The sequence below is a fragment of the Pelmatolapia mariae genome, linkage group LG10_11 (genome assembly GCF_036321145.2).
Source record: "Pelmatolapia mariae isolate MD_Pm_ZW linkage group LG10_11, Pm_UMD_F_2, whole genome shotgun sequence".
NCBI classification, from domain to species: domain Eukaryota; kingdom Metazoa; phylum Chordata; class Actinopteri; order Cichliformes; family Cichlidae; genus Pelmatolapia; species Pelmatolapia mariae.
Genome location: NC_086236.1, coordinates 63,743,387 through 63,769,187, shown reverse-complemented (window position 1 = coordinate 63,769,187; position 25,801 = coordinate 63,743,387). Strand labels below are relative to the sequence as shown.

At 40.4% G+C, this 25,801-nt stretch overlaps 2 protein-coding genes across 3 annotated transcripts; one reads left to right on the top strand and one right to left on the bottom strand.

Moving 5' to 3' along the window:
* Positions 1-6,946: 6,946 nt before the first annotated feature.
* On the bottom strand, positions 6,947-9,902 carry LOC134636739 (c-Myc-binding protein). Of its 2 annotated transcripts, none has more exons than XM_063486863.1 (5): positions 9,570-9,902; positions 9,092-9,164; positions 8,519-8,567; positions 8,225-8,354; positions 6,947-7,455 (listed from the first exon to the last, which is right to left on the bottom strand). In XM_063486863.1, the coding sequence occupies exons 1-5, from the start codon at positions 9,582-9,584 to the stop codon at positions 7,408-7,410; spliced, it is 315 nt and encodes a 104-aa protein (XP_063342933.1). In that variant the 5' UTR covers positions 9,585-9,902; the 3' UTR covers positions 6,947-7,407. The 2 variants fall into 2 exon arrangements, with proteins under 2 accessions (XP_063342933.1, XP_063342932.1); XM_063486862.1 differs by having other exon boundaries at positions 6,950-7,455; positions 9,092-9,167; positions 9,570-9,899.
* Positions 9,903-10,203: 301 nt separating this feature from the next.
* rragca (Ras-related GTP binding Ca) lies at positions 10,204-23,860 on the top strand. Its single transcript, XM_063486859.1, has 7 exons — positions 10,204-10,949; positions 14,296-14,499; positions 15,373-15,572; positions 17,836-17,950; positions 19,095-19,237; positions 19,565-19,713; positions 21,866-23,860. Exons 1-7 carry the CDS (start codon positions 10,767-10,769, stop codon positions 22,018-22,020), a joined length of 1,149 nt encoding a protein of 382 aa, XP_063342929.1. The 5' UTR covers positions 10,204-10,766; the 3' UTR covers positions 22,021-23,860.
* The last annotated feature ends 1,941 nt before the right edge of the window (positions 23,861-25,801 follow it).

The window sequence follows — 25,801 nt, the reverse complement described above, 5'->3', positions numbered from 1 at the left end:
TGATCTTTTCAAGACCCTAATCAAGAATATCACAACTGGCGACGAGGATTCTAAAGATTTCCACTGCGTGCCAGAAGCTGTAGAAGGGCTGTGTTCACATGTAAAGGGAAAAAACACAAGACGTTTTTCTTCACGGCTGCAGCGGAACAGCTTTGGTGAGCTAACATGGCGATGCATGTGGGTCGTGTTGAAGAGTATAATGAATCGAAGGAAGATTTTGAGTCATATTTGGAGCGTTTGGAGCAATGGATGTTGGCAAATGATGTTTCCGATGAGAAGAAAGTGTGCACGTTTCTCTCTGTGATCGGAGCAGATACATACAGGCTGCTAAAGAATCTTGTGTCTCCGAGGGTACCGAGTACCATGGGATATGCAGCGCTGACTGCGGCATTAAGTGCGCATTATAAGCCGACTCCAGTGGTGATAGCTGAGCGTTTTCGTTTTCAGAAACGTAACCAGAAAGAAGGGGAGGCAGTTTCTGACTATGTTGTCGCCCTGAGGCAGTTGTCAGCCACATGTGATTTTGGACAATATTTGGATGAGGCCCTGAGGGATCGTTTTGTTAGTGGGCTGCGTTCTGATGCTGTGCAGCGCAAGCTACTATCAGAAAAAGATCTTACATTTCCACGTGCATGTGAGATTGCCATATCCATGGAACTCGCTTCGAAAAATACGATGGAGTTCTCAGGACGCCAGGACCCTCACCACGTAAATGCCTTGTCAAATGCTCCAAATTTTTCCAACAAAGGATGGAGAGGACAGAACAGGCAAGAGGGCAATAACAAGCCAAAGAACTGGAAGGGACCTAAAAAAGACACAGGAGTGAAGCAACCATGTTATCGTTGTGGTGGAAAGCAATTCAGCACGTGAGTGCAAATTTAAGAGTGAAAAGTGTCATGTTTGTGCAAAAATAGGACACATTGCACGTGCTTGCAGGAATAAAAAATTCAGTCAGCAAACTCAGTATTTGGAAACTGAGGATGAATGCTCAAGTAGGAATGATGAAGCTGAACTTTTTGGAGTATATTCAATGTACTCCATCACCTCCAGTGAGAAGGGATACACAGTGGATGTTGCGCTTGGAAACAAGAACACCACCATGCTGCTGGATACAGGATCAGCAGTGTTGGTGGTATCAGACAAGTATTATCAGATGCATCTCACTCATTTCCCTATAAAACCAGCCAGTGGGCTAAAGCTCAAGTCCTACTCAGGCCAACACATTGCTGTGCGTGGATGTATTATGTTACCAGTACAGTATGGGACTCAAAACATCACCTTACCACTGATCGTTGTTCAGGGAGACAGACCAGCTCTGATTGGACGAAACTGGTTAAAGAAACTGCAGCTGAACTGGAAACAGATTTTCACAGTACACAAGGTACTGGTGCAGAAAGAAGCAAAGCCAGGAGTACTAGAAGTGATTCAGCGCCATCAGGCAGTGTTTTCGGATGACCAAGGCTGCATCAAGGGATTTAAAGCTAGAATCCACACTAAACCAAACACTACACCAATTTTCTGTAAAGCTCGCCCAGTTCCTTATGCACTAAAAGAAGCTGTGGAAAAGGAGCTGGACAGACTGGAAAAGGTGAAGGTTATTTCAAAGGTTGAGAAAAGTAAGTGGGCATCCCCCATTGTTACTGTGCCAAAAGCAGACAAAACAATTAGGATATGTGGTGACTACAAAGTCAGTGTCAACCAGTGTGTTGAAGAGGAACGATATCCACTGCCTAATACGGAAGATTTGTTTGCTACTTTAGCTGGAGGAACATCCTTCAGTAAACTTGACCTTTCTCATGCCTATCAGCAGCTACAGTTAGATGAAGAATCAGAGAAGTATCTGGTCATCAACACACACAAAGGTCTCTATAAGTACAATCGCCTCAGCTATGGTGTTTCCAGTGCTCCAGCTCTTTTCCAGTCTGTGATGGATCAAATCCTTCAGGGGATGGAGCATGTGACCTGCTTTTTGGATGACATCCTCATCACTGCTTCATCTGAAAAGGAGCATTTGAAGAGGTTGGAGGAAGTGCTCACACGTCTGGAGAAGCATGGTGTCAGAGTGAAGCTTTCCAAGTGCCATTTTCTTCAGAGCAGTGTGGAGTACCTGGGACATCGTATTGACGGGGATGGACTGCATCCTTTAGAGGAAAAGGTAGCAGCCATAGCAAATGCACCAGAACCAACAAACGTCACTGAACTGAAGTCCTTTCTTGGTCTTCTAAATTACTACAGTCGATTTTTGGAAAATCCATCCACCATTCTTCAGCCTTTGCATAACCTGTTAAGAAAAGATGCTAAATGGATTTGGACTATGGAATGTGCAAAAGCATTCAAAGATGCAAAAACTCTACTGCTGCAGAACAAAGTGTTGGTGCATTACAGCACAAATCTGCCATTGAAGTTAGCCTGCGATGCGTCACCTTACGGGGTGGGCGCGGTCATCTCTCATGTCATGGAAAATGGAGGGGAAAGGCCTGTGGCATTCGCGTCAAGAACATTAACTGAAGCTGAGCGAAAGTATGCCCAGATAGAAAAAGAGGCCCTTGCCATAATTTTTGGAGTAAAGAAATTCCATAAATATCTGTATGGAAGGAAATTCACCCTCATAACAGATCATAAGCCACTGCTGGCTATACTAGGGCCAAAGTCAGCTGTCCCAACACTCGCTGCACTAAGAATGCAACGCTGGGCTCTTATTCTAATGGCATACAATTATGACATTGAATATAGAAGATCAGCTGAACATGCAAATGCAGATGCGTTGTCACGTTTACCTCGGAATACACCAGACAACACTGCAGAGGAAGGGAGTATCTTCTATTTCTCACACGTGGAAGAGCTACCAATAGTAGCTAAAGACATTGAGAGAGCAACCATGAAGGATCCAATCCTCAGCAAGGTATGGAGCTACACCATGAATGGGTGGCCGAGTTATATGCAAGACGAATCACTTAAGCCTTACTTTACACGCAGACACGAGCTGTCAGCAGAACAAGGATGTGTTCTTTGGGGACAACGGGTCATCATTCCACCAGTTTACCAACAGAAAGTGCTGGAAGACCTGCATCATGAACATCCAGGTATCTGTCGTATGAAAGCACTAGCCCGCAGTTACCTGTGGTGGCCAGGCTGTGATGGTGATATACAAGAACTGGTTCAAAGCTGCCCAGTCTGTCAGGCTGTGCAGAAGTCACCACCCGTTGCACCACTCCATCCGTGGAAGTGGCCTGAGAGAGTTTGGCAACGGATTCACATTGATTTTGCTGAAAAAGGCAAGCAGTACTTTTTAGTTGTCATTGACAGTCATTCAAAATGGTTGGAAGTGTTCCCTATGCCATCCATTACCTCACACAACACCATTGAGGTTTTGAGAGGGTTATTTGCTTCTTATGGACTTCCAGAAGAGCTTGTTTCAGACAATGGACCTCAACTTGTGTCAAAGGAATTCAATCAGTTTTTGGAGTTAAATGGGATCAGACACACAGCTGTTCCTGCCTATCATCCTGCATCAAACGGGGCAGCAGAGAGGTCAGTACAAATCCTGAAACGATCCCTGATGAAGAATGTGCTTGAAGCAGATGGTAAGGCCACATTGCCACTCAGTCATCGTTTGGCAAACTTCCTTATCATGTATCACAGTACACCGCACACTGTGACGGGTCGTACACCAGCAGAGTTGTTCCTGAAACGTCAGATCCGGACTCGCTTCAGCCTGCTGAAACCTGAACTAAGCAGACACATTGAACAGAAACAGTCTGAGCAGAAGCGACACCATGATTGCAGAACCCAGCCTGTTCGTGTTTTTTCGGAGGGAGACGCTGTGCGTATCCGAAACTTCAGGGGGGGGGAAACAAAATGGACTCATGGAACAGTTCTGAAGAAAATGGGAAGTGTTACTTACCTGATACGAGAGGGACAGAGAACACGCACAATACATGTGGACCACCTGTTACCATGGAGACAGACTGTGGAGAAACCCCCAGTTATGTTTTCACCGGTTCCAGAGGGACGACCAGAAGTGATTATGGACGGTGCTGTTCCAGAGACACCACCCAGTCAACCTGGGATTTTAACATCACACCCCTCACCTCCTGAACCATCTAAACAGACAACCGATGAACCACCAGTATCCACCCCAGAAACCACCCAAAGCCCATCTGTGGAACGCAGATACCCAGAAAGACGCAGAGTTCCCCCAAAGAGACTGAATCTTTGAAAATGTAGAATTATGTTTTAGTTAATTACTGCCAGTTATTTTAGAAGTGAGCAGTTAATAATACAAGTAATGGCTATATTTGTTCATTGTTCGAAAGGGCCGCAGAATATTTCTTTTGGGGGGGGGGCAGTGAAATACATTCTTTAAAGGGTTGCTTATTTCAATTACAAATCTAAAAGGGGAGGAATGTAATAGAGTGAATTGTTGCCCCCCAGTGGTAAAATACAGAAGTGCCTGTTACAGGGCTAGTTCTTGGTTGACCAACGTATAACAAAAAGGGTACGTTTTATGCACTGCTAAGAAAACAACAAGTTAGTGTGTGATGTCTTGCTGTTCAATAAAAGCACGTATCCACGTCCTTCTGTTCTGATCTTTTCAAGACCCTAATCAAGAATATCACAATTATCATGCTGTTTACAACTACGTGAATGTACTATTGCTGTGATTTATTACTGTTACTGAAGGTCCGCGGCTCCGAACCGTAGTAAAGGGACATCTGGCTAATACGGTGGGTTCCTTGTCGGGCTCGTAGCTGAAAAATAGCTTTACTTTGTTGTCTGGGTCAACTTTGCTAGCGAGAGACAGAGAGAGGCGTTGAAAGGCTGCTCCAACGGAACTTATTTTTTCCGGAGGAAAACACGAACACAGTGTACAGTTGAGTCTTAATAGCTTACTTACAAATGGGCTCGTCAGGCACTCTTCTTGGCTGCAGTGGTTATTATTATATTTACATGCTTCCAGCTCCCGTTTTTGCTCCGTGACAACTCGGACTTTTCCTTTCTCTCCCTCCTCACGCTCACAGACACATAACGGGTATGGCAGTCCATTCTCCCTGCAGCACGGACTACACTGCCCATGAGGCTACATTCTTTAGGGCCATGCCTGTAGCATTCTGCCTTTTAGCTTAGCACAACAACAACAACAAAAAACCGCTCTCTCACCCAGGAAACACGCAGAGAGCGAGCGCGTCACCCTGTAACCATGGCAACCGTAACGCTGCCGCCTGGAACAACAGAACGTAGCTGTCAAACAAACCCAAACAGTCCTGACCCGCGACAATATGAAACAGGAAAGTACCGCCGTGTAATCCATTTATTTCAACAAAGTAACTGTATTCTGAATACCACCTTTTTAAACGGTAACTGTAACGGAATACAGTTACTCATATTTTGTATTCTAAATACGTAACGGCGGTACATGTATTCCGTTACTCCCCAACACTGTTTATATATACATATAAATAAATAAATAAAACTAAATATAAATAAAAATTAATCTCATTGCTGCTGAGGGAACTGCAGTTGGCCAGTGTGGATCTTATAAAATTTGAGAAAGAGTCTTGAGCAGGAAATAAAACTGGTTGATCAGAAAAAGCTTGTGAGAGCTCGGAGGGTCTCCCTGCTGCTATCTATGTGCCTCATATAATCAGTGGCTCTGATGTTGAACCAGTCTTCATGACATGTCAGTACCTCCTTTACTGTTATCAGCTGAATCCACACTTCAAGTGTGAGCGGGATGTAGTCCCAGTGTTGTAGACTGTTATCTTTCCACACCAACAGAAAAAGAAAAAAAAAGTCTTTATGGTGTTTGTGCAATGCATCGGTGTGATCTCCCGATACGGGGGGACAAAAGGACTGAATCTGATGAGTATAAAGTCAAAAGCACACTTGAAGTGTGAGCGGGATGCTAGTCCCAGTGCTGTAGACTGTTACGTTCACTGTAATTCAGCAAAAGCTTTTAAGAGTACAACTCCAACATGACTACCAATAAGCAGGAGGCTAAGGACTTTTGTGATCATCCCTTACAAGCCCAGGCTCCTTTTTCCCGCCTCATTCCCACATTGTCTGCAGGTGAGTTGAGGAGGCTACGCAGGGTTCTAACATAGGTTATTAAATACGCCACATTGCTAAAAGTTAAGAGCACTGACACAGATAAATATGAAGTGCCAAATGAAAGCAGAGGACTTCCCTGCATCAAAAAGTGGTTAACATCAGTTACCCAAAACCAAAGCTATCCACCTCAGTGTCACCGGATGACTCCAGCTCAGGATACAGCTTCCTCCAACTACGAAACATTAGTGGTAACAGAAGCAACAAACAAATCTCAGACCTGCAAATCTAAACATCATTACAGGACACAGCGTTACAGCCTATAAATGTGCTTCTTTTACACTGAGAAACTTTACACCAGCTGATTTATTTTGTTTTTTTGATTTATTTAGTAAATTTAGACATGTCTGCACTGGGAAGACATAGGTGAGCTGTGACAACAGTGCTTTGGCTGTTTTATTCATTTAAACCCTCCTCTACCAGTCGTTTATGTGCGCATTTCCACAAAAAGTCTTGTTAAACAGAAGAACATCTGATTGGATGTTTTCTTATGTAATTTCAGGTTTTACAGCATCTGGGCTGGATTTTAAATCTCAAATGACACATTACTATAAGCACTTATCTGAGCAAAAACAAGACTGTCAGTTTTCTCGCCCGTTTCATAGTTTTGGTTTTTGTATGCACTTGGAGAAATAGGTTTTTAAGTGTGGAAGAAAGCCTAATGTGCTCTGGTTCCCCAGGTCTTTGTGCTTGGTGTTTGTTTTTTAATGTGTTTTATATCTGGTTTCTTTCAGTGGGTGATTGAGTTTATGTGTTAATGATCCTAAAAAGCTGTAAATGACCACAGTAACTCTGTTGCATTACAGAACTCACTGATAGTTTGCTGTTAATAAATTGATTAAAATCGGAAAAACAAACAAACAAACAAACAAAAAACACACCAAAAAACCCCCAAACAAACTGTGATTACATGGCCATGTTTTATTTTAGATGTGATATATTTTTGTGCACCTACACCAGATTTTTGTAAATAACACACATACATTGAGCAGTGTGTGTCCTCTTAACAAGACAGGAAAGTAAAACAAACAGCATAATGACTGCTATCTATTACTAACCCACTCATCATGCTGAAAGTCAGTTTCTACTATAAAGCTATACTAAAGACTAAATAAACCAAAAAAAACCCAACACTTATATACATTCATGTACAAAATAAGTTACAGTAGTAAAGTAGAAACTGCGATTTACAAAAGAGACAAAACAGCAACATAAAAATGTTTCGTTTTCACCTAACAGTGTTGTCTCGCCTTCAATTTTTAAAGTGATAGCAACATAGAAACAAAATGCTGTTGGGGTCTAGTTAGCTGTGCCTCCATCTTCAGGTACAGATTCATAACGCTGGAGCTAGAGAGACAGAAAAGAAAAAACCCAAACATCTACGTTAGTTGAGTTTACAAGCCTTTCAGGAGCTCCTTGTGTCCATGCAGACTGTCAGATAAAAAAAATAAATACACACTGTTACAGACAGGTATCAAAAAGCATCGTGGCAGACAACAAACTGGCCCACGAGAAGCGACACAACACACATACCAGAAGCCTTGGAATAGAGCTGTACCACGACAAAGGTAGGACGTGGTTTGCTTCTTTTGTCCTTACTAGTCTGGACACACTATGCACTACAACATGACAAAATTGAAAACCAACAAAAAACTGGGAGGCATCAACTGCATGTTTTCAGGAAAGTATCACTCGTTTACATTTGTAACGCTGGTTAAAATTTGTTAATGCTTCAATCGATCACACTGCTCCAAGGTCATGGGGTCATTTTGTCTCTCTTTGTCTCATTTCAAGGTATGTTGGATATGCCGCGCTACTTTTTGTGCATGTTAAAGTTTGTACTCTGAACTTTAGAATAACTGAAGACTAAAAGGTCTATTTTTGTGTTGTATTAAATTGTTTACTGATGAATTGTGAAATCATTGCACAACGTTTTTTTGCTTTGTATTTCAACTTGTGGTATCTTGGCATTAATTTATTTTGGCCAGCTGTAGGACACCATGTCTTTTTGTATTCTGTGTCTAATTATAATGATTGTGCTTTAAAAATCTTAAAATCTAAAAAAAGGTTAAAAAAAAAAAAAAAGTCTTCTTTGTACAAACCACTGGAGGCTTACCTTTGCTTTAAGCTCTTTATTTTCCCCTGCCAAGCGTGCACACCTTTGCCTGAGATCAATCACCTCCTGCTGCAGAGCCTCAGCATCTTCTGAAGTCTGCCCAACAGCACCAAGGTGCTGCTTGACAAATCTGGGAGAAGGAGCCAGTTAAAGAATCTACAGCGAGTGTAATTTCTGTTCAGACTTGTAGCTGGGAGGGAAAATATCAGCTGAAGGTTCACCTCAACACAGAGATCATAATGTTGCAGGCTCATAACGTTTCGACAGAATCAGCTTGTGCGATTAGAAGGATACTCCAAAGCGTTGTTGGGCTTTTCTTGTTGTTCATATAGCGACACTAGAACTGAAGACCAGGAGGGGGAGAAAAAAAACAAAAACAAGAGTTAAACTTTCTACTTATCACTGACTGTTAGTAAGTACTTGGATGGACTCTTAGTTCTGTTTACTTGATCTCTGATGACATAATTTGTGAGTTAAATGGCTAAATTTGTACTGTTTACTCAAGCAAAGTCCTTGTACTGTGCATTTACGTTAACTCAAATTATAATCTAATGAATTTGAGAAGTTCTGCACCATTTCTTACGGTGAAAAACAAGTCAAAAATTCTTAACAGGTGGAAAATCCTACAAAAAATTTATGTTTGATATCTTACATTCTCTAGAATGCAAGCTATCAATCCATGTTGTTAAGATGTGTTTACTAAAAAGCCTGACACTGGTAAAAAGATTTTCCCTCAAGGCTACTTGGTGTCAGATAATAATTTGCAGCGCTGTCAGAAGAGGATCTAGCTTTCAGTTGTGCTCTGTAATACTTTGCGAATAGCTCCCAAAGCTAGTATGACTTTAACAGAAAAGAAATGCACCATACCACTAGTTAGACTGTCAACAACACCAGCTTTCTCCAAGTATCTCCTAAACTGTTCCCTCTTGGGGTCTGTACCCTGCTGGAGGAAGAAAAATAAGACATTTTATTACCAGCTAATCATAAAGTACTTTTAAGCTGTCACGTCTTGTCTATTAGAGTGGGCCAATATGATTAAGAGTGTCCTCACTATTTGTAATTTCCACGTATTTAATGCCCTGCACTTCCAAGGTGTTATAAAGAAAGCAGTATTTGTAGCCGTAGCTAGTTTATTTACGTTCTGCAAACTCTGTTTACCCACAGACATTTGCAGACCCCCATCACCGAGAAAGCCCAAATACGAGCCGTCACAGGTGCGATGGCGACCTCCTGATGAGCCTCCCTCCCTGCTAACATTAGCTTAGCTAGCTTGAAACACAGGACATGAAGCGGGTTCTTAAAAACAGCAGAGTAAAATGAATACAATGACAGCACACGCGCTTACTTTATAATGTGCCATAGTAATGTCGGTTAGAAAGCTGCCCTTTTTCGTGTAGACAGCGCCTATATTTAGCGTTCCGCTTAAAATGGGAGCACCTAACTTTGAGAATAAGGTACACCGCCGGCCGGGTCGGTAAAAGTTTACTTTCGTTTATCTTTTTCGCTCAACCAACTGCTCCGCAGAGTCAAAGCTGCATTCAGGAGCTCCTCGGAAATATAAGAACGTGCAAAGGTTCCTCGTCATGAAACCAGTGATAAATTCTTACTCCATTTCTGTTGTTTTTCCTCTTTTAAAAAGCACTTAAAATTGCACTCTTAGGCCATTCTACGATTGAAGGGCAAATAATGCGTCAAAACTGCTAAACAAAACAACAACAACAAAATAATATTATTATGTGTTTAAGAATAATAATAAATAATAAACCATCAAAAAATGAGATGTGTCCAGCTCAGGCAATTTTCATACAGAAACACTTCAGGTACACTTTTGAAGAGTTATTGTAGTTGCCGTATGCTATGCGGCATAGCATAGGCAATATAATTTACACAACAATGGATTTATTTACTCAACATGGATTATTTAATCTGTCCTGCAATTGTGGAAAGAAATAATTCCTACATTTCAGAAGGCTCCTGAAAGCCTTTGCTTCACTGTAGCAGGCGCCTGCTTCCATCTGCTGGTAACAACACAGAATAACACCATAACCGCTCACTCTCTGTTTGGTTCGTCTTCATTAAACGTTCCCTTTTAACCCAAGATCATTTGTGACTATAATTTTAGTCCACAAAAAATACTCTAGGTGGTTTAAAATAGCTCATTTTAAAAAAAATAAAAGGTTTTATTTTCTCCTCTTTCGAGCGACAGTTCACAAAACAAGTCCGAGTACTAGTCAGGTGACAGCCGCGAACCTCATTAAAGTGGCAGGCTGCTCGGCCAATCACCTGTCGAATTGTAAACCAAGCAGCGAATCAGAATCAAAGGGCGGGACTAAATGGTGAGTTTTTTCAGGGCGAGAGGAAATCCTAAGGAAATGTGTGGGATCACGCTCTGCGTTTCCAAGTAGCTCAGGCGTTATTGACAAACTATCTCCATCGGGTGACGTTACTTCATGGTGCCTACCAACGGCCCGTTACAAACAAACAACTAACCGACAAAGTAAACGGGGGGAATAAGGGGGGAAGCGACCGTGCTTAGGACAAAATGTCGATTCAGTACGAGGTGGAACAGCTGTCTGACAGCTACGGGGTTGCGGACTCGTTTCCCAAAGATTTCGGTTATGGTGAAGAGGAGGCCGACATCGAGGACAGCCCGGCACCGTCCGACAGCAAACCCAGGATCCTGCTTATGGGCCTGAGGAGAAGCGGCAAATCGTCGATACAGAAGGTAGGCGGAGATGTTAAACTGTTAGCCTTCCGAGGCGAGCGCCGCCTGCCTCAGCCTCACGCGAGTATAAACGGGACGTTAGCCAAAATAGCTATCGAGTTGGGTTAGCATGTCGCGAGCGATGACGGTTATCAGTCAGCTGACAGCGTGCTCAGCTACGTAAGAATTGAAGAAATAATAATAACAATCATAGTCATAATAAAGAAAAATTGTAGAAAGCTAATGGTCACTTGGTTGTCTGTGTGAACTAACGCCGGTGTGTCCGCAGGAGTGAATTATTAACCAGCTGAACAGAGGCGCTCGGTGCATCTTTAATGGTGCGTGTGTACATGCAGCATGTGACTGTTTGGTTAACAACTTGTCCGACATGCAAACAAAAAAAAAAGAAAAGAAAATCTATGTCAGTCCCACCCAGCTGTGCGGTGTAGATTTGGAGTGTGCCTTTCACATGACATCAGAGCGACCACACCTTTCAGTCTGCAAGCCATAACACTTTTTAAATCAGTGCAGCACGTGCAAGGCCTCTTTACCTGAGTCGTACCCATTTTATCTAATTAAGAAAGAGGGAGAAAAAACTTTTGGTTCGGCCGCTACTTACCCCCCTCCAGTAACTGCCCCTGTGCATGATGGACTATTCAGACGCTCCCACACTCCCAAAAAATCAGGAGCAGCCAGGACTCCAGTTTGTTTGCTCCAGGAAATTAAGCCCGCCGTATAGTGACACAGCTCCTTGTTAGGAGATGACCTCAGTAGCTGCTCTGAGATTGCTACGACCAGTGGCACCTGTGTTTTCACCTGAATTCCTAATCATTCATTTCACAGCACTTTTGGCCTTCCATTAAAGCATATTCATGACTGTTTATAAAATGTTTTTTAAAAGTGTTGTTTAATTTGCTTAAGTTTGAAATGCATTTTTGATTTTTTTTTTCTTTTTAAATGGCCAAAAATAATCATCCATAGACTAAAGTAACACAGACTTTTTGCCCTAGCTAAATGCAGAGAAACGCCACCCTCACCCCTGTATGAGTGAAGATGTACATTTAATATGAAGGCAAAACCTCTGTCAGCTTTGGTGACTGCTGTAAGCCTGGAGCCAAAAAAAGTTGACATTACAAGTTATGGCGGAGGCAACAAGCCACCAACGCCTGTGGAAACTTTGCAGTTTTTGGCAAAGCGGGAAGGCATGTTCGGAGGCAGTGAGAGAGAGAGAAAGAAAAGAAGGAGTGTGGATAACAGAGAAGGGACTTGTGGATATAGTGGGTTGGTGTGACACAGGTTGATGCTAGGGATAGGCTCAGACGGAGGCAGATGACTTGCTGTAGTGATCCCTCATAGGAGGGCTGATGTTTATCCAAGGTAGCAAATCCATTTTGTGGTGTCGAAAGAGCTGGGGAAAAAAAGGTTTGTTTGCTTAAAACAAAATGGGGAAAAAAGGTTTTTACAAAGTTAATATATGTAAAGAATAAAAAAAAAGTTCATTACTAGTAATCCAGTTAACTACAACATAATTAAAAATAGGCACAGTATGAGTCCAGAAACTGAGTCGCAGTTAATTTTGTTAACTCCCCAAAGTATGGAATTGTAACTGTAAATCATCAAATGACCACAACCACCTGTCATCCAGCAAACTCTCAAGGTTGGTTCCACTTTTTCTAGGTTTTTTTTTTTTTTTTTCTTTTTCTAGTCTTTATTTCATATTTCATCTATAGGCTGCTCAGAATATGTTTCTTGGCCTGCCACTTTCACTGTTGTTGCACTGTTGTTTAATAATAGATTAGATGTTGTTGTGCCTTCTATGATATTTTATTATTTATGTTCAAATCCAAGGGGGAAGTAGGAAAAGACTGAATATAGCTTGACGTACCGCAAACCTAACCTACAGAAAGTGCATGGAGAAACTTTCTTGTGAAGAATCACACTTTTGTGCCAGTGCATATATGTGCACTTGCACTGTGTTTGCTATAATCCATACACCCTCAAGTCGAAGATTAACATTTCAATGTAAGCTGCCAACTGGGCTCTAGAAACATGTGATTTGGATTTTTTTGCTGGTTCATCGGCCGGTGACCTCAGTGGACGACACATTGATTTAAAATGCCAGCAGGGGAGCAAATACTCCTACCACATCACACGTCCACTACATCTCGTTTTCTACCCTTTACAGTATTTGTTAAGCCTTCCTCCCATTAATTGTTAACTTCAGTTCAATGTACAGCAGCCGCTTTACTGTCCGCAGCTTGAAAAGCTGAAAAATGCTGACGAGAATGACGTGTTGCAATGGATCTGAGTCTGCAGTGTTTTGCCCTTTTCCCTCTTGTTCTACATGTGATGTCTGGATGATATCCTTGTGCTAGAGTAACACTATAAAGCAAATTACAGCACTGTTGTGATAATCTTTCACATGACTGCAATATTTGAATAATGGGATTATGGAACAGCCATTTGTAAACCACAAGTGAAGAAAACCTTACATGTGTCTTCACACATACAAATGTACGGTCATCAGACTAAAAACGTTGTTGGATGACTTCCAATCTGTTTAAATTCACACCCGCAACAAAAGTTAACAAGGTTGTTATTATACTGAAAAATTTTTATCTACACATCTGTTAGACCCCCTCTTTATGGCCACCACCTCAAACTCTTCCGTGAGGACAACCATCTCAGTTTAAACATGTCAAATCTCCATGAATCTGCCCAGGGTCTCCTTTTGGTAGGACATACCTGAAATTACTCGTCTAGGAGCAACAAGGCATCTTAGTCAGATTCTCAAATCACCAAAGTCCCTTCTTTCAGTGTGGAGGAGTACCAGCTCGTATGTGAGCCCCTTCCAAATTACCTAGCTCCCCAGTTTTTATTGAAGTATTTATTTAATATAAAAATAAAAACTAGACTTTAGAAATAAAGAATTGTAATAAAACTAAATTGATATCCAACACACTTGATTTAAGAAAAGCATACTTGTTATGTCAGTGGCAGTTAAGAATTGATTGCAGTATTGAAAATTTGAAGAAGCGCATGTTTGTCTAGTGACTACAATGCTTAGCGCAGTGTCCTCTGCCCCCAGTATTTCCAATAAATAAAGATTAAGTAACAAGAACAGACAGACGTCTTTGCATTTTTTCCCAGCAGCTAGTGTCAGAATTACCACAGACTTGTGGTCACTGCTATATTAAAGTTTCAGTGACCCTCTTACAAAAGTGTAATTTCTCATAATCCCACTGTTTGCTGAGTGTCATCATATACCAGTTTTCCCCACTAAATTTAATTAATGTAAATCCGGTTCCTCACTTTAGACTCTGTTTGCATTTATTCAACTGAAACATGGCATCAATTTTCATTTCAGGTGGTATTTCACAAAATGTCTCCCAATGAGACCTTGTTTCTGGAGAGCACCAACAAGATCTACAAGGACGACATCTCCAGTAGCTCTTTTGTCAACTTCCAGATCTGGGACTTCCCCGGCCAGGTCGACTTCTTTGACCCCACCTTCGACTACGAGATGATCTTCAGAGGAACCGGGGCTCTGATATTTGTTATTGATGCTCAGGTGAAGAGAAAAAAAAAAGAGGAAGAATTGTTTGATAAGATAATGTGTAGAAGTGCAAAATCAGACCGCTTTCAGAATCACGACCACTTACATTTTTATTAAGATGAAACTGTACAGAAGAAGAAAACAGGCATCCAAGTATATACCCATTTCAGCACTGAAGAATGAGCTGGGTGATGAACAGCCAGAGTGGCTTGAATAAAAGACAATTACATGCCACGGCTTTTATGCCTGCGCTGTCCACATGACTCTGAGTGCTTTCAAGAAGTAATCTCAGCTGCGATATAAGCCACAGCTCATCTGATTGCATGGCTTTATTTGTGCTCAAGGTGCATCAGATTCAATTTGCTTCAGCAGTTGGTCACACAGTGATATGAGAGGAGAGCTGTTTTCCTTTTGCTGTTTTGGGAGGCGAGGCAGAGGTGCATTTCCTCAAACCTCACTTTAAACTGATGAAAATGTAGTCCTCCATGTTATCTGGAGTGACAACTAATAATTATGTTGGGCTTAGACTGTCATTCTCACTTCTTTAAGAGGAAGCGGATCTTGATTTTCCTGTTTATGTCACTGTGATAACTATTTTTTTATTTTGAATTTTTTTTTCTTTTGAAGGACGTTGTTGGATATTATATACACTCTTACTACATTAAAATATTTTCTCATAATGTTTTTAAGGTTAAAAAAGAGCAGATTGTGGATGTAGTGTTCTGTAAGAATAAAGCAGCATGGTAGTATTAAAATTGTTAAATATTCTATGCTACATGTTGTTTCTGGTTTTGTGTCCAAAACAGAAGATTATAGGAAAATGCTTTAAATCTCGTTTTAGATTCACTTGTGAACATGTCTGTTTTTGTGTCATCTTCTTTGTTATAGGATGATTATGTGGAGGCTCTGAGTAGGCTTCATCTCACTGTGTCGCGGGCCTACAGGGTCAATCCAGAGATAAACTTTGAGGTGTTTATCCACAAAGTTGACGGCTTGTCAGACGATCACAAGATCGAAACCCAAAGAGACATTCATCAGAGAGCCAATGATGATCTGGTAGATGCCAGTTTAGAGAAGCTGCATCTCAGGTACGATTAACTTGTGATTATTTTAATCATCTGTAAAAGCCAGAAGAAGGGGGGGGGAAGACATCCATCCTGTTTTATATTTGATTTGCAGCAAACAAAGTTTCACACACTCAGTAGTGCAATACAATAAGTCTACTGTTTAACAGATTTAACTAATCAAGAAAACAGGCCACAGCTTAAATGGTCATTAATAAGTTGGTACAGCAGTTAATCGCTTACCCCAAATCTCTCAGACAAAGCATAGTCTCTCAACAAAACTAGCTTTATTCAAGACAGTTTTAACACCCGTAATCACGTTTGCTTCACTTGTTTGAGTGGATAAACAGACACGAGTAAACACAAGTCAGTGCAGACACAAAAAGACAACCTCACTGACTGGTAATGACACATGAGACTGAGAGATGTTTTAACCTCTTCCACAAAAGTTTTATATGGTGGAAACTTGGTCCCACTCATCCTATTTGATAAAAATGGTTTAAGAGTATGGTATACAATAGTAATTTTTTTTTTTTGGTAAAGTGCTCTTGCTTCAATCACAGGGGCTTTTTGTTTGTTTTTCATTTTTTCAATAATTGCAGTAGAAAAGCCATTGGGATGGTTGTTTTTGTTAATGTCATTTGCTAATTGGTGTTGATGCTTATAATAAGGCCTAAAAGTAGCTTCAGTTTCCTTCTTTACATATCCAGTAGTCTGTGTCTTCAACATTGTCTGCATAGTTTTAGTGTTCCTGTGAGATTCCTCTTTGACCTCTTAATGAAGCAACAGTGGCCTCTGCTACAGCTATCAGAGCTGTTGTGATTAAGGCTCCGAAGGGCAGAAAAACTTAAGATGCAGAAAGCCAAAGTACACATCTGCTGTTTGGTTCATCTTTGTGTGCACAGAGCACACCATGGTTTGTTGTTTTCTGACATAAATGCTTACAGTTTTAACTTTCATATAGCCTGAGGACGTGTGAGCATAAATGATGGCTTCCTAAATATGTTCATTTAGTTATCTTTAGATTGAAGAAATTATCTTAAATTTTGTCAACGAATGCAATTAATACTTTGCCATTTTGCACAATGAATGTAATGGCTTCAGCTTTTTCTTTAAATTCTTTTTTTTTGGTTTGTTTGTTTTTGATGTGTGATTGGTGTCAAAATTCACCATCATAGTAAATTCGTCTTGTGAAGCCTCAAGTTACTTGTTTTGGCTATACTCATCCTACCATTTTGAAACAAGAGGAGGTAAAAGTAACTAAACAAACATGGACATTTGATACTTTAAGTACTTCTGCTTTTGATTCTAATAGGGACCATCATTTACAAAGTGAACATTATGTTGTATTCATTAAGATTTGAAAGTAGTGTTTAAGACTAAACTTGTCAGGAAAGGGTTTACTTTGGTCATAGATCTGTGGAGGTGAATAGACATTTTGTCAGACAGTATAAAAATGTAGCGCAACTTCTTAATTTGAAAAGTAAAGTCAAGGCCAAAGTGTCTTAGACATGCATTGTTTCTAATGGCTACCACACATGATTCATTTTTGTGATATTTTCTAGAGTCAAACTAGTCCAGAATTACTAGATGCTGAAATTTATGTTGCAGCTCTAATAAGATGAGTTAATGTTAATTGCAGCCTTTGCTCCGACACACTGTATAGGAAGTCTAAATGTGTTGTGTAGCACATTAAACAGACTGTCGGGGTTGAGCCTGGGCAGCTCTGCAGCAGCTTTACTGTTGATTTTTAGGACTGTGTTGGCACACTGTGGGGTGTTTTATGTGGAGTGAGATTGTTGTTTATTCCGGTTAGACAGCCTGAGCGGTCCTGGATATATAGTGGATCTCTGCCTTCTGCCTCTGGTGCTTTCTTCACCGTAATACATTGTGAAGTTGAGCTCCTGCCAAGTGTATGCAGACACTTCCATTTGGCTCACACCACTGTTTTCTCAGACACAAACCTTTTATTTATACATCTCACTAACCAATGTCTATAATTCATGTGTGACTAGTTTTCAGCAGTCCTATGAAGACTGTTTTGTTTTTTTATTTGTTGGATTTTTTTTTTTGCCAAGTTAGCATGAAGGTTTTTATCCTTGTGTTTTTGTCTGAATCAGGCTTTAATGCTTTGATTCACATCTCTTTTCTACAATTCTGCAACTGTTTGTCATGTGATCTCGTGACTCTATGTATTTTTACCTGGTTTCATATGCATTTTGAGGAAGTGAGAAGTATTTCCTACTTGTAACAGCTTATATGCTTCCTTTTTTTCTTCATCATTCAGCTTTTACTTGACGAGTATTTATGACCACTCAATCTTTGAAGCCTTCAGCAAAGTGGTGCAGAAGCTCATCCCACAGCTCCCCACCTTGGAGAACCTCCTAAATATCTTCATTTCTGTAAGCACACAAAACAACCCTTTATGCATAAGAATTCTCTTGCAACTTTGTCACTGATGGAATGATTTATGTGTGACAGCATTCATGGCGTGAGTCATTGCCAGCACGGAAGCCACATTAGTGTTGGCAGTTCCTCCACTGTCCTTACAGCCTTTTCTGAAGATGTTTGTGATCCTCAGTTGTAATGCTACTTTGTCCCACACTGGTAGTAGTAGTCGCTCTGTAACTTAACTGTTTTATCTCAGGGTATGACTTTTGAGTGGAGAACAAAAAGTCTTCTTCCTTAAATGTACTAATTGGTTTGGTAAGATTTACTGTATCAAGGCAGTCCATTCAGTAAACAAGTTCATATTTAGTTTGCCAAGTTTATTTTGGATGAGGTTTGGCTAACTAACAGGTACTTACCTCTTTACTTATATGAAAAACATGTAAACAAAAACAAACAAAATGCTCCAAAGTTATTGTAAATGTAAATTGGCAGCATCTTCAAAACAGCTTTAATAACTTTTTTGCCTTTTTTAAAAAAAAAATATAAATGCAGGATTTATTTTACAGTTGTATTAGACTGCATCAGTTTAAGCTTGTTGTGTTATAAGTTGACAGTTGTCTTCACATGTAAAGCTTTAAGTATAAAGCATCGACTTTAGCTTGCTCTTATACACATTGTCTTCATACCTGAGTTACTGTGGGATCTGATTGTGTATATATGTTATAATACACGATGAAGTGACGAAAAAAGCCACAACTTGCTCATTTCCCATTCATTTTGTATTCATAATGTATTAATTTAATTTTTTTTAAACATTTATTCTCATGACATTTCAGAGTCAGCTCATTTTCTTTGCTTTATATTATTTTGCTATTTCAGGCTTTTAGACCAATAAAAAAAACAACTTTTGTATTTTACAACCTGATCATTCACAAATCAAAAATCTGATTTTTTTTTAAAAATTTTCTTTATTTTTTTTTGCAGCCCTTGTAAAAAAAAAAACCCTGTAAGTTAGTTTATTCTCTCAGTAAGGGATCTGCTACCAGATATTAATTGTAACAGGAAGTAGCTTCCTGTTTCTTTACCATATTACACTTTTTGACTGCCTCTTTCTTCTGTCTGTCCTTTGTTTGTCTGTCCTCTTGTTGGTGACAGAATTCAGGGATAGAGAAGGCCTTTCTGTTTGACGTGGTCAGTAAGATCTACATCGCCACAGACAGCTCTCCTGTGGACATGCAGTCCTATGAACTGTGCTGTGATATGATTGATGTGGTTATCGATGTCTCCTGCATCTATGGGTGAGTTTTGTGCTTTAGTGATGCACCAAAAGAGGTCAGAGTTGAGTAATGAGTGCTCCATGATTTGACAAACATAATTTTGGTCAGTGGTGTCTATAAAGTTAATTTTATATTAACTTTCTGTATTCATTTGCATAATAATAACTACCGTCATATTTGCTTGAATCTTTTAAGCCTTTAAAAGACGGAGTTCACCCACGTGCTGTCTGAGGGTGCTTTCATTGAAGCACGACTTAATTTATGCACAATTAATAACCTCATAGACAAGCTGCAGTTTATTTCCCATTTCCTCTTTGAATGTTACAGTGTTTTGTTGTGTTTCACTAGTCTGAAGGAGGATGGCAGCGGCAGTGCCTATGACAAGGAGTCCATGGCCATCATCAAGCTCAACAACACCACTGTGCTGTACCTGAAAGAGGTCACCAAGTTCCTGGCCCTTGTCTGCATCCTGCGAGAAGAGAGCTTCGAGCGCAAAGGTAAGCTGTCAGATGACCTGTGATCCTCTGCTGCTCACTCGGCTTAATTTGGTTAATGGTTTTGGCTTGTGTCAAATGTCTTCATGTTTTCTTTCACTTTGTTTATCAGTGCAGTAGTAGTGTGTGTCTGCATGTGTACAGATGGAGTGAAATTTGTAAACCTGGATGTTATCATGCACTGAAGTACATTACACAGAAAGACAGCAAAAATAAACAAAAGTTGGGAGTGTTAAAAGGAAGCAGTAATTGACTTTCAAGCTCCAAAAACAGGAGATCCACCACTTACTATTAATTTAAATAGCAACATACTTGATGGCAGTTTTGGTGAATATCTTTGTGGCTTGTGATTGTCTGAGCCCATCTGCAGTTTGTTTCCCCATATTATGGAGAGTGTAGGAGAGTGGGTTTATTTTGATACTTAATTGTGTGTCTCCTTGAGAATTCAACACAGTCGATGAATTCTAAAGTGAAATTAAAAGTTTGTCCCATCACAAACTTTAAGCTAAAGCTGTTGTGCTAAAGGAAAAAGATATCAATTTGTATTTGAGACCCTGATCATTTAATAGCATGTTAGCCCTGGATCAGTTTGTGTATTCAAACAAGCTATGGGGTGTACTATGAAGGACCTTCAACATAGCTGGGCTTTCTTTGCATTAGCTGGCTGGACAAAGTCTAAACCTCAGGATGTCACATTGTGGTTGTGGGCTTTCTCTGCCTGTCTCAGGGCGCTTCAGGTTCTGTGAGTGTCACCTACTCTGATGAGAGATGTTATCAGATGATATTAAAATGCTGATAAGAATTTATAAGGAACATGAAAAAAATCTAACATTAAAATGCAATACCGCAGCAAACGAGATGAGATTAATGCTGCAGAAAATCACTAATCTTGGGATTTGTTTTATAAAAACACTTTTACATTTTCTGCATCACCAAATGGAATACATGCACATTTCAGTGAGTTTTGAGTTAGTGTAACATTTACTCAACAAGTCCACATATAAAATGTTCCCTTAGCAGAGGATCTATATCAAATTGTAAAGCTGTAAATACAGAAATCGTTGAAAACGTGCTACTTCCAGAGTAATCTTTATAATTGGCAGTAGCATATGGCAATTCTATAGATTTGTAGACTTTCAGGAGCACTGTTACTACTACTGTTTGAATCCCAAAGCAATACCCCAGTTTGGCAACTCTAAGCTTCAGCTCCCTCTACAGGATTGTAGTCTGGAGACTGGCTCGGCTACTTTATGACTTTAATGGACTTTAGCCACTACGTTGTTGACAATGTTTTGGGTCATGTCATGCTGGAAGAGCCATCCACGACCCGTCTTCAGTGTTCTGGCTGAGAGAAGGAGGTTCCTGTCTAACATTATATCTTGCCCTGTCCATTGGGCACTCAGTGTGGGGAAGTTGGCCTGTACCCTAAACAGAAAAACGGCCCTAACGCGTAATATTTCCACCTCCAAGCTTGACTGTGAGGATGGTGTTGGTGGATATATTCAACATTTCTCTTCTTCCAAACACTGCAGTTCAAGTTGATGCCAAAGAGGTCAATTATGGTGTCATCTGACCACAACACTTTCTCCCAATCCTTCTTTGAGTCATTTAGATGTCAACTGATAAACTTCAGATGGGCCTGTTCATGTGCCTTCTTGAGCAGGGGGACATTTTTGGTCCTGCACGATTTGAATCTATTACAGCATACTGTGTTACCAATGGTGTTCTTGGTGGTCCCAACTAAGTTCAGATGATTAACATGCTCCTCCTATGTAGTTTTGGGCTGATCCTCACCCCAATCCTGCATAGAACTCCAGACGGAGGGCGAGTCATAGTGATTTAATATTTTATTCAATTTCCAAAAAAACTGTACCAACAGCTGTTCTCACAAAGCTTCGTGTTGATGGTCTTGTATTCAGCTTTGCAGCTCTACGTTCTTGCCTTTCATGTCCTTTGACAGGTCTTTGGTCTTGCCCATGGTGGTGGAGAGTGTGGATTTTTTTTTTTTGTTAATATTGTCTCCCTCTTTGTCAAAATATAACTACCATTTAAAAATTAGTGACAGTTCATTTCATTGGTTCTGTGTATGTGTGTTTGTCAGACTTATCGATTGTTTAATAACATAGCTTTTTGTTTTTGTTTTTCGCTTTCACAGGACTAATAGACTACAACTTCCACTGTTTCCGGAAGGCTATCCATGAAGTCTTTGAGGTGGGAGTTTCCACTCCGCGTCCAGCTGGTCCACAGGCAATGGGCTCACCCTGCTCCAAGGCTGTTGCACTCAATGGCACACCACGCAACACCATCTAGCTGCTGATGCAAAATTTAAAAAACAAAAAACAAAAAGATGCAACAAGAAGGAAGAGGAAAGGAAAGATTAGGAAGGGCTCGGGAGCCTGTAGAGAAAAGACTACAAAACTGGGGCTCACCAGCGCACCAGTCACTATCCCATGCTCCCAGCACTTAAAGCACTGAGAAATGCCTCAAGCCAAGAGTGTGGGAGCAGCAGTGGAGCACAGAGGGGTCAGGCCAAGATGGACGATTGAAGGGAAATTCAGGCATCAGGTAAATGCAAAGCACTGTGTTAGCTTTGAGGAAGCCGAGAGACTAAACTGCACCTGAACAGGAAAAGGTTCAGGATCTTTCTTTGGATTTCTTAAAGCAGTCAAAGGCTGTGATAATTAGCTGCTGTTTCCTCTGTATGAACAATGTGATGTGGGGGATTAAAACCCTCTGTTATAACCTCTTCATATGGACAAACTGTCAGTTTGGAGGCTTCTGTCTCGTGATGAACCCACCCCGACCACTTCTGTGCTGAAAAAGACGATGGACGCAAACTGCTGGTCCAAACCCACACATGTTCAGAGATGGCCTTATGTAGATAAAGCTTGACTGTAGTGCAAGCTTTTTCTCTCACCACCATTCACCTCACCTTACCTGAATGCTGCCCAAAACTTGCTTTTTGGTTTGACTAGTGAAGGGAAAATAAGGTTTTGTGAGCAGACTAAAAAGGGATTGTGTTGTCCAGTTAGAGTGTGTGTGTGTGTGTGTGTGTGTGTGTGTGTGTGTGTGTGTGTGTGTGTGTGTGTGTGTGTGTGTGTGTGTGTGTGTGTGTGTGTGTGTGTGTGTGTGTGAGAGAGAGAGTGTGAGAAAGGTTTTGATTAAATCCCAGGCGAGTTATTGTGAAGGAACTTAACAGAAAACATATATATGTCCTTTTTAGCTAAGAGCAGTTTAGCATGATTAAACTTCTCTCATTCAGTGAAAATAACTCTTCTGTGCTCGTGCTCCACTGAGGAACAACTTCTGATTGACTTTATGATGAATAGAAAAAGGAGTTTACTAGAAATTTGGAAATACACATTGCAAAAGCACTGCCACCATGAATGAATCGCAGCCAGTTACACTATGCCACAATTTAAGAAAAAAAAATTAATTAAATTTGTTAAGTATGAGTGAGGTGCAAGGTTGATGAACAGGTCAAGAAACCAGATGGACTCACAGTTTAGGATTGTCAGACTGGTTGCAGCATGCTTGCATGCTTTTCCACTCAGTCACAGTCCCGCCAAAATTATTAACCCATGTAGCAACCTGATTTAGTTTAGTCCTGATGAGCGGGAGTCACAAGAGCAAATCATTACTCCAAGCATGCATACATCAGTGTGTTTTTTCAGTTGAATTGTTCTCAACCAAAACATTGCTTCTTGCTTTGAAAAGGGGAGAGTGGAAATGGAATTAACAAAGAAAATCAAACTGCTAAAGTAGGAGAAAAAGACCAAATTTTATTATAATCGCCATTAAAATGATGCACTGTTCATGTCTGTATGTTTGTGTTTGCTTCTGTCAGGACTGAGAGGTAAAAGCTCGTACCGGTTGCACCTAAAGATCGGGACTTTGACTCAGGAACCAGGATTACCACATTATCTAGCTAACTTTTCTGAGTAAAACTGAGTTCTAGCTTTGAAGGTGCCCCCGGTTTTATTCAGCAAAGTTATTCAGGTAATTCTGGTGCTCCTTGAAACTGGCCCGAGAAGTTGTTTCATTAGTCACCTGAGAATAAGTCGCCGCTTCATTGTTGCACATCAGAACTGTGGTGGATGATTGATTTCATGTAATGTGATGCTATACTGTGTGAAATAAATGAAAATTTAAAGTGTGTTCTTGTGCTTTTATTAGTTCGTTGACTAAGAGATATTTGAGAAACTTGCCACATGAGCGGAAATGTCTGCATTCTGTTTGACAACCCTTTCTTCACTATCTAATGCAAAAGCGCAAACAAACACAAGATGGTGCTGCAGGACCATCCAAGTCTCCTCTCCACCATTATGATATCCAGTTTTCTCTTTGCCAAGACCAATAAGTCTTTTTCATACTTGTTAAAAATACAGAAAGTGTGCAGCCATTGCTTCACCTGTGCGGTGAATTATACAGCCTGTTAAATGTCACCAGCGTCTATAACAACAGCGAGAACTGTTGCTTCGTTTATTGGTTCTGCATTATGAGCATGACAATAGAATAAATTGGATTACTCAGTATTGAGGAAACACAGGGGTTTACTCACATCCAATTTCTAAAAAAAAGGCATCTTCATGTCGATTCTATGTTTTCATGTTAAAATGCCAAATAACCGTTTTTAACATTTATTTGCTCAACAAAACTACTCCAATATAAAATAAGACAGACTGTTAATTGTCAGTTTTCTTAAAGTTGGCTGTTGTTCAGATGGCATAATAATGAGTGGGGAAAGAAGAAATCCCCCCCCCCTTTCTGGTTTAGTGCATATAAAAACAACTCAGTGAATAGCTTCACCATGCAAGTTATTCACCAGTTAAGTTAAATAAGCCTCACAGCTACTGTCACGACCCATTATGTGGGGAGTAGGCGAGACAGCTAAACACCACTTCCACACAATTTAGATGCAATAAAACACTGACAGCTTTTTTATCCACTTCATTAAGCCAGTAATTTCTTATAAAAATCTCCCGCATTAATCCTGCCGATGGTTTCCCTGCGGTTCCTTAAGCTCTCCTCCAACCTTAGCCGCCTTGCTTTGATGCTTACTCAAATAGGCGCTAATTTGAGATAAATTATGCATCCACATGTAGCCTACCCATGCCAAGGAATATAAAGTGTGACACTGTGAAAGATGGTGAATTAAAGCAAAGTGTGATACCTTGACGGACTAATGGCAGATAGGTTAGGCCTGTCAGCCGGATGGTTTGTTGATCTGCATGTCACTTCACATTTGAAGAAGTAGAGAGGTCATGCTTATGATGTTTTGAAGGTCATTTGGAGTCATAGCTATTCCTGGAAGACCTTGCGGTGAGATGCAGAGCCCATGATATACTTAAATGAAAACACTCTAAAAGAATAAACCGAGTCATTTTTAGTTCTCCTTTAATTCCGACATGAATATCAAACATTTTTGATTCCATGGAGGGAAATTCAAGTGTCACACCAGCTGAAATACAAGAACAGATGCACACATAAGTACATAAGTATAACACATAAGTAAGTTCAACAGTCAAAATTTCTATCTAAATATGAGCATCTTTTATATGCCAGCGTAGCTCGAGAAATTAAAAGGTACTTAATTCTCTATACGCTGACGCGAAGTACACTGAGACAAAAATAGTAGCAAATAAACTGAGGCGGCAACAAAATCTGAATACAGAAAAAGCACTTGAGGGAACAAAAATTGTCTGGTGGTTAACGTGTCTCATGCCTGCAGACAGCTTAAAAAGCAGCTATTGCACTTGTACTGTAGCAGCAAAAACAAAGCGTGCTTCTAATAATGCAAAACCTGGATGTGTGCACTTCATCCCAAGCATCTTGCAGGTGTATTTATTGTCAGTTTGCTGAAAAAAAAAAAAAAAAAAACCCAAAAAACCTCTCTGCATTTACCCAGGCTGAATTTAAAGTGACTGAAGTAAACTACATGCAATTAAGCTATTGGTAAAATAATATCCATGAGCTACTGTTTACTGGAACACCTGGGTCACCTCGTGTCCACTCTGTATCACAGTGACTGAAAAGAATCTGTAGATGGGGCTGTTGTCTGCTGTTTCAGCTGCCGTCTCTCGCTCTTTGG